The sequence below is a fragment of the Pan troglodytes genome, chromosome 12 (assembly GCF_028858775.2).
Source record: "Pan troglodytes isolate AG18354 chromosome 12, NHGRI_mPanTro3-v2.0_pri, whole genome shotgun sequence".
Taxonomy (NCBI): domain Eukaryota; kingdom Metazoa; phylum Chordata; class Mammalia; order Primates; family Hominidae; genus Pan; species Pan troglodytes.
The window spans coordinates 111205454-111217925 of NC_072410.2; the positions used below are offsets into that span (position 1 = coordinate 111205454).

Below are 12472 nucleotides of genomic sequence, written 5' to 3' on the forward strand. Positions count from 1 at the left end.
GGAGGTGCTCACTAACCAGGCAGCTCGCCCAGACTCCGGGCAGTGAGAGGGAGGGAGCGCCGGCCGCGGGAGCGGGATGGAAACCAGCAGCCCGCGGCCCCCGCGGCCCAGCTCCAACCCGGGGCTGAGCCTGGACGCCCGGCTGGGCGTGGACACTCGCCTCTGGGCCAAGGTGCTGTTCACCGCGCTCTACGCACTCATCTGGGCGCTGGGCGCGGCGGGCAATGCGCTGTCCGTGCACGTGGTGCTGAAGGCGCGGGCCGGGCGCGCTGGGCGCCTGCGCCACCACGTGCTGAGCCTGGCGCTCGCGGGCCTGCTGCTGCTGCTGGTCGGCGTGCCGGTGGAGCTCTACAGCTTCGTGTGGTTCCACTACCCCTGGGTCTTCGGCGACCTGGGCTGCCGCGGCTACTACTTCGTGCGCGAGCTGTGCGCCTACGCCACGGTGCTGAGCGTGGCAGGCCTGAGCGCCGAGCGCTGCCTAGCCGTGTGCCAGCCCCTGCGTGCCCGCAGCCTGCTGACGCCGCGCCGGACCCGGCGGCTGGTGGCGCTCTTGTGGGCCGCCTCGCTCGGCCTCGCCCTGCCCATGGCCGTCATCATGGGGCAGAAGCACGAACTCGAGACGGCGGACGGGGAGCCGGAGCCCGCCTCGCGAGTGTGCACGGTGCTGGTGAGCCGCACCGCGCTCCAAGTCTTTATCCAGGTAAGGGAGTGGAGAGCGGGAGTCGGGGGAGGGGGGTGGGGGGGCGGTGCTGGGAGGAGGGAACCCTCTCTCCCCGGGGAACAGACATTTTCGACTCTAATGCTCGCCACCACCCAGCAAGTTGGGTCTCGTTGCTCCGTCCCATTTTACTAGAAGGAGGGAGGCGTGGCCAAAGTGAAGCATTGAGAGAAGTCCCGATTTCAATTCAAAATTAACTCCAGAGTCAATGTTCCCACTCTTGGGAGAGTGGTGCTCAGACATTTGGGCGTAAAGTTGCCTGCAGAGCCTGTGAAAATCCGGAGTCCATGACCCACCCAGGTTCCTGCCTCAGTAGCCCGAAGTCTGTGTTCCAACGAGCTCCCCAGACGGCTCTGGAGAGGACCTCCCTGGAGGTAGGGTGGGGACGGGGAAGGCACCCCCGTCCTCTCTTCCAGAGGCCTGATCAGGCTTCTAACCTCATTTGCTGTTACCTTCCCCCTGGCAGCCTTGCCTCCCCCAGGCCACTTGTCCCCCCACACCTCTTGCTCCCACTTTCCCCGAACCCCACACCATGCCCAGCCTCTGGCTTTTAAGTCAAAAGCTCATTCTTCTGCTTTTGATTCCAACACTTCTTATTCCCCAAAGTGCAGCTCTGATCTCACCTCCTCCCCAACTCCAGGGACTCTCCCCTGTCTTTTGAATTCTCTCAGCATGTGATGTATTTGCAGCACTTCACAATGCATTTTCTGAAAGTGATGCTCACCTTTTTAAGTGTCTGTCTCCATTTCCGCATCGTTCTACAAGCCAGTGTCCTCTGGTCGCTTGCTCTAGTCACATTAGACCATGATCTCATGTATCCAGCACATTGGGGAAGTGGGAAAGGCTGAGAAAGCACAGGCCCCTCCAGGCCCTGCTGGGCCTCCAGGAAACCTAAAGGAACAAAGCAGGGTGGAGCCAGGACCCCTTCTCTGCACACTGGCACACGAGGGTATGTGGGAGAGTTTACTGTGTGAATTCATCAGGGCACATGGAGGGTGCAGAGGCTGCTTAGGGGACTCGTCCTAAGCAGTCTCCTAAGCAGCTTCTTAGTGGCACATCCCCAGGTGAGGCTCCCTCTCATGTTAAGCTGCCTCCTGCAGATGGAAGCCCAGCCTGCCTACACAGTCGAAGGGCCCTCGCTAAAGTCCCCTCTCTCTTCCTATACCCTCTCCTCATTCCTGAAGATCCCACCTTTGTTCGTGTCTGCTCATCCATCCCCTGGGCAGGGGTAGAGGACTGAAGGGCCTCAGGGAAGGTGTTCACTCACCAACCTGCTTTTCATTCATGACCAAGAGAAATCCATGGAGCAGGCAACGTCTTAAGATTTTGTGGGTGTTCAGTGGAGCCGCTTTGTTTCCATTCAATCTAAACATTGTGGAGGGGAGAGGGACTCTCCATGGCCAGAATCCTTCCAGATCTTGAGCATGCCCCACAGTCCCGCCCCCGGAATCCACAGAGGCCACCGAGTCATCCTCAGAAGTGTACCTCTGTGGAGTGGCTGTCCTGGCAACAGGGCCTTCTCTCCACTGAACTTGTCACCTCTTATTTCTTTAAACAACATCTTCCTCCCCTAGTTCCTTTCTGACAGGCTCAGCCCAGAGATCCCTTGCTCATCACATGGAATCTGCCATGAGCAACTGTCTGCAGTGATTTTCCTGTGGGTCTGGGGGCTCCAATGCTCACCTGGAAGCAGGACACAGGTCTCCCGTGGATGTGGAGTATGGAGGGTGGGATCTGGCCTGGAGAGAGGGAGAGAAAGATGGAGGGACCAAATGCCTAAGGAAGATGTATTTATTTGTTTCCTTGTTTATTTTACATGGAACTTCGCATTTAAAAGTTTATAAGGCTCGGTGCAGTAGCTCAAGCCTGTAATCTCAGCACTTTGGGAGGCTAAGGCAGGAGGATCAGTTGAGGCCAGGAGTTCGAGACCAGCCTGGGCAACATAGTGAAACCCTGTCTCTCCTAAAAATAAAATAGTTAGCTGGGCATGGTGGCATGCCTGTAGTCCTAGCTGTTGAGGAGCCTGAGGCAGGAAGATCCCTTGAACCGAGGAGTCTGAGGTTACATTGAGTCATGATTGCATCACTGCACTCCAGCGGGGGTGACAGAGCAAGACCCTGTCTCAAAAAATAAAAATTAAACATTAAAAGTTCATAATCTGTTTCTGAATAAAAAATCTAGCCATTGTGGAAGGGGAAAGAGGCTGGAGAGGGGTGTAGTCAGAACTCTATGTTGCAAATGATGGAAACAGAACTGGAGGCAACTTCAGCCAAAATAAAAAATTGAAGCAAGGATGTTGGGGCAGACGAGATCTCAGGTCAGAGTCAGGGGCTCAGGGCTCCCAGGAGCCCCTCTCTCTCCTGCTCTTCCCAGACTCAGAAAGAGGCCTCTGGGTGTCTGTGGGTAGGGTTCACATGCCCAGGTCTGTCCACAGGGCAAGAACATGGCTGCTGGCATCCTCTGTGATAATTCAATGAGATCATGTGGAATTGCCCAGAATATTGCAGGTCCTCAACAAACGTTCACCTTCTTTCCTTTCCTGCCTTTTCTTCCCACCTGAGGGTTTAACTCCAGCTCTCCCTTCCCAACCTGGTACAGTGCCTGGCTCACAGGAATCAGAATCAGGGCCTTCCACCTGTCCCGTCTTCTCTCCCTCCCTGCCTGCTCTGCCCTTCTCCTTCCCTCCCTCTCCTCACTCATCATCAAGCTCCCTCCTTCCTCCACCCCTGGCCTCTCCTTAATAACTCAGCTCCATTTGCCTTCTCTGGATTTACTTTTTGTTTTGTTTTGTTTTGTTTTTGATATGGAGTCTCACTCTGTCACCAGGCTGGAGTGCAGTGGCACATTCTCGGCTTACTGCAACCTCAGCCTCCTGGGTTCAAGTGATTCTCCTGCCTCAGCCTCCCGAGTAGCTGAGACTACAGGCACGTGCCACCACGCCCAGCTAATTTTTGTATTTTTAGTAGAAATGGGGTTTCACCATGTTGGCCAGGATAGTCTTGATCTCCTGACCTCGTGATCTGCCCATCTCAGCCTCCCAAAGTGCTGGGATTATAGCCATGAGCCACTGCGCCCGGCCTAGATTCACTTTTTGTTTGTTGTTTTTTATTTTATTTTTATTTTATTTTTTGCTTTGAAAACATCTTTACTATTTAAACAAAGTTATATACGTACATTTTTTAAAAATTTGAGCATGAGTAAGCAAAGGGGTGTGAGAGTTTGCTAGGATGAGGAACCCCACAGTAGCTGTCCCTGTGGCCTCTGGGGCAGCAGCTGGAAGGACCGGCAAGGGGAGGACCAGCTGGAGACCCACAACCTCATCTCTCTGCTCTCTTTGCCCAGGAGATCTTCCCAGGCCTCCCCAACACTCTGGCCCACTGCCACTTGGTACCTCAGCTCTACCAAGGGGTATCATCCTCCTTTTGCCACATCGATTCAGGTCCTGCTGTTGCTGCTGGGTAGCAGGATTCCAAGGGCTAAAGCGCCTGCGTGCCTTCCTGCAGTCTTGACCTGGTTTCTTGGCCTCAGAGGCTGTGACCATGGACTGTGACTTTAAACTGAAGCTGTCCAGCAAGTGGGAGCCGCTTGAGGACCTGTTTGAATCTGAGGACCACAAAGTAGGCTGAGGCACTTGGGGTCGTGTCTACAAAGCCAAGAGGAAAGGTGGTTCCTTCACAAGCTTGAGCACCCACGGGCCCTCCCTCTTCGGAAAGTCTTTCTGTCTCATGCTGACATGGAAGTAGGGCTTCTGTGTGACCTCTGACTTATAATCTAGTGGTGCAGAGCTACTAACAAATAAGAAGCCAGCTCAGTTACCTTGGGGGATAGTGAGGTCATCATCACCTCCCATCCTAGATGCAGTTTGCTGCCTGCATGACCACTGGGAGTTGCATAGGTTATGTAGAACCTGCCAATATTTTAACTATGAGTAAAGATCCTGAGTAAAGACAAGTCAAAATCACTGATATGAGTGGCACTCTATTTTTTTGTTCACCTTTGAAGCCTTGGGCAGATCTGGATCTAGCAGCTGCAACATTCCGAGTCCCAGAGCTACTTATTGAGGCAAGACATTATTCCAGAGCTGCTGATACATGGGCTATAGCGTGTGTATTTGCAGAACTACTAATGTCAGAACGAATATTTTTTATCATCCACACTAGTAACCTTTAGCCCCATGACAAGCCAGCACTAAGCACAGAGCAGCAGGTACAGGAATCTACCTCCCAGCTGCCTGCATGCGGTTCCCAGCTGCAGCAGAAGAGCCAGCGCATTGCTGCTCACACCTGGCTGTGCAGTTCTCCGCTGAGGCCTGGCGTGGCTGTGACAATGAACCGTATTTCCACAATGCCTGGGAGCCGGGTTCCACCACTTGTCACAGTCCGGAGTAGTGACTTCCAGGCTGTTCCTAACTGGGAGACAAGCTTGAAAAAAAAAAAAAAAAAAAAACCAGCGCCAAAGTGCCAAGCAATGTTTGTGTTTTGAATATGCTGCTCACAGTTTCCTTGACATGGTTCAACCTGGCCAGGGCAATGAAGCTGTGAAATGAATTCTGTCAGTCTAACAGCATCTTTTGACAAATAGTGCGTTTAAAAATGTTTCACTTGAAACATACAGTGTATGTTAACACAACAAAATAACCAGACTCAAATTAGGATTATTTTGATTCTAATATTTTATCAGTGAGTTGATTCACTGTTCATATTAACCAGTGTTTTTTTGGTCCAAGAAAATTGCTTACAGTTTTTGAAAGCACGAAAAACTATAGTTTTCCCAGAAAGATTTTAAAACTCCCAAAGATTAATTACTAATGTATAAATATATTTTTAATTTTGATCTTTGTCTTGACTGGTATTAAAGCTACAAATTGAGAGTAATTAAGTATGTCATTACTGATATAAACCTGTTTGGTTCCTCAACAAACTAAATTGATGGTCACAGGTAGTGTTTTATTTTTCCCTCAGTGTTGCTGATTTGTGAGCAAGCATTAAGATAAAAAGGCATGAATGATAACTCCATAAAAAGGCACAGGGTCCAATTCAGATAGTTCATACTGATTTTAAAGTGGTATTAAATATCATTCAGTTAGTCCAGGCACAGTGGCTCACACCTGTAATCCCAGCACTTTGCGAAGCCAAGGTGGGCAGATTGCTTGAGCTCAGGAGTTCAGGACCAGCCTGGGCAGCATAGTGAGAACCCCATCTCTACAAAAAATACAAAAATTAGCCAGGCGTAGTGGCACATGCATGTAGTCCCAGCTACTCGGGAGGCTGAGGTGGGAGGATCACTTGTGCCCAGGAGGCAGAGGTTGCAGTAAGTTGTGATTGCACTACCGCACTCTAGTCTGGGCAACCTCGTCTCAAAAAAAAAAAAAAAAAATGCTCAGTGTTTAAAATGTTTGCTAAGGGAAAGGTGGAAGAGAGCCTTAGAACTGATGAGGGGAAACCCTAGAACACATTGATTTTGAATTTTTTAAAGTAAACATTTAAAACACAGGGTGTTATATAAATAAATTCATTTTTCTAAGTCACATAGTATCAATGATGATAACCCAAGGTGTGTGATGGAAAACAGCAATCCCATCATTCTCCATACTCTCATTCATTTCTCTATTTCTCTAGTTGAGAGGCAAATACCATGTGTTCTTGTCGCTTGTCCTCTTTGCCTCCGTATTTCTAAAGAGCATACTAGCTTTATTTCTGTTTTAAATTGTATCCACTGTCTTATATCTACAGAAAATGAGCATTTCACTCTCCCACATTCCTGTCCCTGCCTTCTGTCACCATCACCTCAACACGCACTGGCCCCATCCTCCTTCCAGTGTAATTCTATCCCTGTGCTGGGTTAAATTTATGTTCAGTATTTATGTAATTGTGACTATGTAAACATTCTTCACAAATGACCCATGTGTTGTATTTTCTTTCTAATCCAAGGACTTTTGTTTTCTTTGCGGTTAATAATGTATGGCCTTGTTTTTCATTTGCATAGTTTTTTAAGTACCTATTTGTAGTTCATTTTCAGCTTCTCTATCACAAGCGTAAATGCCCTTTCAATATGTTCTGATCCATTAGATAATCTACCAGTTTCATCTTTTATTTTTCAGTTCTCCCTGGAGCTCTCTGGTCTCCTGCTCCAGTCCCACTGGTTGCTCTCTGGTGCACAGGGGGACCATAGGGAAGTGTCATCTGCACGGGGGCCCCCTGGGAGCTCCCTTCCATCCCTCGGTGGGTCCTCTGTAGGATACCCCATTTTGAATGACAGGTCTTCCTCTTTATTGGCTTATAACCTTATTTGTCTAGAACATGTTCTTTTAATCTCCTGAGACCTGAGGAAGGGTCCATAGAGGGTAAAAAAAAATTGAGAATTTGCATGTCAAAAATTGTTTTCTTTTATCCTCATGTTTGTCATAATATGGCTGGGTATAAAATTCTAAGATGGAAGCCATTTTTCTCACAAATTGTAAAGCACTGCTCATGATTTTCTAGCTTCCACCATTGCTTTTAAGAAGTGAATGTCATTCTGGTTTTCCATCCTATCTATGTGACCTGTTTTATCTGTCTGGAAGCTTTCAAGATCTTCTCTTTATACCTAAGATGCTAAATGTCATAAGAATGAGACTTGCTATGAGTCTATTTCCATCGATTCTTCTGGGCACCCGGGCAGCCTTTCAGTCTAGAAGCTCAGATTCCTCAACTTTGGGAAAATTTTCTTGAATGCATTTTTTTTTTGAGACGGAGTCTTGCTCTGTCGCCCAGGCTGGAGTGCAGTGGCATGATCTCGGCTCACTGCAAGCTCCGCCTCCTGGGTTCACACCATTCTCCTGGCTCAGCCTCCCGAGTGGCTGGGACTACAGGTGCCCGCTACCATGCCCAGCTAATTTTTTGTATTTTTAGTAGAGACAGGGTTTCACCATGTTAGCCAGGATGGTCTCGATCTCCTGACCTCGTGATCCGCCCGCCTCGGCCTCCCAAAGTGCTGGGATTACAGGCGTGAGTCACCGTGCCCGGCTTGAATGCATTTTTAAATAAAATTTCCTCCCCTCTGTTTTCTCTATTTTTTTTCTTCCTGGAACCCCTATTATGAACATCCTACACTAATCCGAAATTTTATTTTCTCTCTCCTCACTTTTTGAGAACTTTCTCAACCTTATCTTCTAACCCTTCTGCCGCTCCTTCTGCTGATGCAGATTCCGGGCCTGGGGCACAGCCAGATGGTGAGGGCCGCAGGGCCCTGGCGCTGCCCCATAGCCCTTGGCATTACCTCCACAGGTGAATGTGCTGGTGTCCTTCGTGCTCCCCTTGGCACTAACTGCTTTCCTGAATGGGGTCACAGTGAGCCACCTGCTGGCCCTCTGCTCCCACGTGCCGTCCACTTCTACCCCGGGCAGCTCCACCCCCAGCCGCCTGGAGCTGCTGAGTGAGGAGGGTCTCCTCAGCTTCATCGTATGGAAGAAGACCTTTATCCAGGGAGGCCAGGTCAGCCTGGTGAGACATAAAGACGTGCGCCAGATCCGCAGCCTCCAGCGCAGCGTCCAGGTTCTCAGTTAAGTCCTCTGTAACATCACCCCAGAAGAAAGGGGCCCAGGTTCCAGGGCTGCCTCCACCAATCCCTGGCCGGGTGACCTCAGCAAGTCACTACCTCTCTCAAGGCTTCCTTTACCCTATGCCCCAGGGGAACTGTATAACCAACAGACTTCCTGTAGGGTTCAGTGCTATAATTAAGGAAAGAATAGGAATTCTGTACATGAAGCCTCCAATCTGCTCCAGGGAATAGCACACACAGGCAAACAGAGACCTGACCACTTTTCAGTGAGTCTGGCGGTGTGGATGAACATGAGGAGCAGTTATGGTTAAAGACTGCGGCTGCAAATTGTGGACTCTCAGATGGGCTGGGTACCTAAATCCAGTCCCTTCAAACTCCATTTTCCCTCCTACAACACTGATCTGTTTGCTTTCTTGTTTTGTAAGTCTCTGGGAAAATTTGGCCTTGTAAGAGAAACTCCAAAAGGCACAGGAGAGCAGAGGTCTCTCCAAGCACCCACCATAACCCAGGCACTAGCTAGGGTATGGAAGGATCAAGTACAAGACAGGCCCTCTGCTGTCATCAATGTCACAGTCTTGTGTATGGACAGAGATGCAAGAGCTAAGTGCAATGTGATGTGATAAGTAACACAAAGTCAGCACATGAAGGTGTCAGACTTCATTTTATGGACGATGGTCAGTCATTGAAAAAGTTGATGTCCATGAGTGACGGGAGATTTGCTTTTGAGACCTATTGCGCTCAGCTCTTTGGAGAATGGGCTAAACGGTGCCTCTCAAACTTCAGTGTGTGTTAAGAATGATCTGGAGAGTTGTAAAATGCAAGCCGCGGGGCCCAAGATTCTGCACTTCTACCAGGCTTCTCACTGATGTTGACACTGCTGGTCCAGGGGCTACCCTGGGCTAGATGATGGCTTTGCCAGTCAGAGCAGAGTAGAAGCAGGAGAGGGAAGGGGTGGGAGGTTGGGAAACTCGTCATAGTCCAGTACAGAGGTGGTAAGAGTCTCTTAGGGAGGTAGCAGTGAGAGCAGGGAAAGCACAGAGGAGAGATGCTAAGAAGGAACTTTTCAATAGACTGGATATAGAAAGGAACAGAAAAATAGGAGTCTCTGGCTTATGGCTTGAGTGCCAGATGAATGGCAGTGCTGTAAATTAACCAGAGAAAGGACTAAAGGAGCAAGAGGCTTTCTAAGTCAAGAAAGACACAAGTTCATTTTTTTTTTTTCTTTTTGAGATGGAGTCTTGCTCTGTCACCCAGGCTGGAGTGCAGTGGTGTGGTCTCAGCTCACTGCAACCTCCTCCTTCCAGGTTCAAGCAATTCTGCTTCAGCCTCCCAAGTAGCTGGGATTACAGGCACCTGCCACCACGCCTGGCTAATTTTCGTCCTGTTAGCCAGGCTGGTCTCAAACACCTGACCTCAACTGATCCACCTGCCTCGGCTTCCCAAAGTGCTGGGATTACAGGCATGAGCCACCGTGCCTGGCCCAAGAAAGACACAGTTCTGTTGTACATGCAGATAGATAACCTGGTAGGGATATCTAGCCCTGGGTTGGGAATATATTCTAGTGGCCAGGAAGAGGTCCTAGAAGCATGCTGTGTCCTGGTCATGGCCAGAGTGGACACTTATCCAGAGGACAGGATCACATGAGGTTTGAGAAGAGATTCAGGTCGGGATATATCAGATAACCTCAAAGCCTCCTTCCAACCCTTGACTCCAGGACCAAGTTAGAGGGAAATGCTGCTATCCCCTCGGGCATCAGCCTCCCTTTGCAATGGTGTAACTGAGAATGTGTTTGCTTTCTCCTGGCGCTGTCTCTCCCTTTCCAATGCTCTGCAGGAGCCATCGTGGTCATGTATGTCATCTGCTGGCTGCCGTACCACGCCCGCAGGCTCATGTACTGCTACGTACCTGATGACGCGTGGACTGAGTGAGTGTGGCAGAAAGACCCTAGCACACAGGGAGGGGGCCCAACTGGGCTAGGCCTGGGGTCTCCATTGCTCTCCAGAGGGACCCTCCATTGCTGGGTCCTCTGGAATCCTGGACCGCATTCCACCTGGTCCCGTGCAGTCTGTGCCTTGAAATCTCCCAGCCAGGGATGGGGAACAGAACATTGTATCTGACCTGGTAAGGCCGTGTGCGTGAGAGGCCTAGCCAAGACTGTGGGATTCTCACTACAGGAGAAAGAGAAGCCTCAGCCTGGGAAAAGGGAGCACGGGCCATGCTTCTGAGGCTTCCTCTCTCTCTCCTTCCTCTCCTATTCCAAGGAGAGTGTGAGGAAGACACAAAGGTGCGACCCCAGGAGCCAACAAAGGTCCCCTCGGCAGAGACCAAGACATGCACCCCCTTTTATGACATGGTTGGAGAAGATGAGAGAATTCATAATCTGCCTTTCAGAAATCACTGTGCCCCAATCATAAGTGGGAATCAAACATCCAAAAGAATCGAGGTCCCAGGAAGCCTCCACAGAAAGAGCCATGTGACAGATGCCTCCTCCTCAGGAGGCACCAGCACCCCTTACACTTGCGCAGGCAACATGAGCTCGTGCCAAGCGCTTCCCACTGCAGAGAACCTGCAGCAAGAAGTGCGGCTCCTCAGAAGGACCTTCAGCTCTTAGTGCAGCCACATCTCCTGACCACATGCAGCAGCCTGGGGCACCTGGGGCCTCAGTGGCTGGACAGATGGCCCCTGTCAGTCAGCAGTGTCACCTTACCATGAGGTGACCAGGAACCACAGCCAGGGATGGCAGATCATAGAGGCTGGGTGGAGGGCGTCAGCTGCTGGTGACAAAACATTTATGGAATTTACATTGTGCTTCCTGGCTGGGCACGGTGGCTCATGCCTGTAATCTCAGCACTTTGGGAGGCTAAGGCAGGTGGATCACCTGAGGTCAGGAGTTCAAGACCAGTCTGGCCAACATGGTGAAACCGCGTCTCTACTAAAAATACAAAAATTGGCTGGGCATGGTGGTGTGTGCCTGTAGTCCCAGCTATTCAGGACTGTAGGCAGGAGAATTGCTTGAGCCCAGAAGGCGGAGGTTGCAGCGAGCCATGCCGTTGCACTCCAGCCTGGGAGACAGAGCAAGACTCCGTCTCAAAAACAAACAAACAAACAAAAACACTGTGCTTCCTGATAGCAGAAAATAGGCTTCGTCATGCAGCCCTCTGGAGGAGAGGCATTCTCCAGTAGGAAGTGGACACTGCGAGGAGGTGACAGGTCCTCTAACCAGGCTTCCGGGTTTCTCTTGCAGCCCACTGTACAATTTCTACCACTACTTCTACATGGTGACCAACACACTTTTCTACGTCAGCTCAGCTGTGACTCCTCTTCTCTACAACACCGTGTCCTCCTCCTTCAGAAAACTCTTCCTGGAAGCCGTCAGCTCCCTGTGTGGAGAGCACCACCCCATGAAGCGGTTACCCCCCGAAGCCCCAGAGTCCCACCCTAATGGATACAGCTTCAGGCTTTGGGGATCCCCCAGAAACCCGGACCTGAATGTAACGCAAGAATGAACAGAACAAGCAAAATGACCAGCTGCTTAGTCACCTGGCAAAGCAGGTGAGCAACCTTATCACTAATCATTCAAGCTTCGCAGCCGGGGCGACTTCTGTCAACCCCAGCTCTGCTGAGAACCATCAAGCGCAGGGAAGCCACGTGACCCCTCCTAGCCTCAGGCTCCCTCGTCTGTGTAGTGGAGATAAAGAACAGCACCCATCTCTTAGTGTTGCCTGAGACTAAAGTGCTTAGCACAGAGCCTGGTGCGTAGTAGATGCTCAATAAATTTTTGCTGGCACGATTTCTGTTGTTACTGTTGTTGCACGGCTATCATCATTGCTTTCCTGCTGTCCTGAAAGCCCACAACACTCTTCTGTAGTTTTATGCTCAGGTGTCCTATAAATTTCCTCAAATGACAAATCAGCAGTGCCCCAGAAGCTGACCAAATCAGTGCCTCACGTGAGCTGTAGTAAGATTCTCCATTCTCTCCCAGGCAGGGAGCAGCTGTTGACACTGACAGCAGCTTCTGCAGACTCTGGAAAGCCAGTGGGCTGCTGGCGTCCCCTCCTGCCTCTGGCCAAGCCAGCCCATGTGGCTTGCCGGGAAACGGCCATGCACACTCTGCCACGAGGCACATGCAGCCCAGTTATGCTCTGGCCAGCGCAATGCTGGACAAGAGTTGAATCTTAATTCTCTTCATCAGGGCAGGCTCTGCCCATCTGACAG

At 50.5% G+C, this 12472-nt stretch overlaps 1 protein-coding gene across 1 annotated transcript; it reads left to right on the forward strand.

Moving 5' to 3' along the window:
• On the forward strand, positions 1 to 12059 carry NTSR2 (neurotensin receptor 2). The gene is given in 5 exon segments (XM_003949755.5): positions 1 to 700; positions 7984 to 8257; positions 10091 to 10181; positions 11502 to 11670; positions 11672 to 12059. Coding segments are annotated over 5 exon segments (1233 nt in total). The 5' UTR covers positions 1 to 76; the 3' UTR covers positions 11747 to 12059.
• Positions 12060 to 12472: the final 413 nt, after the last annotated feature.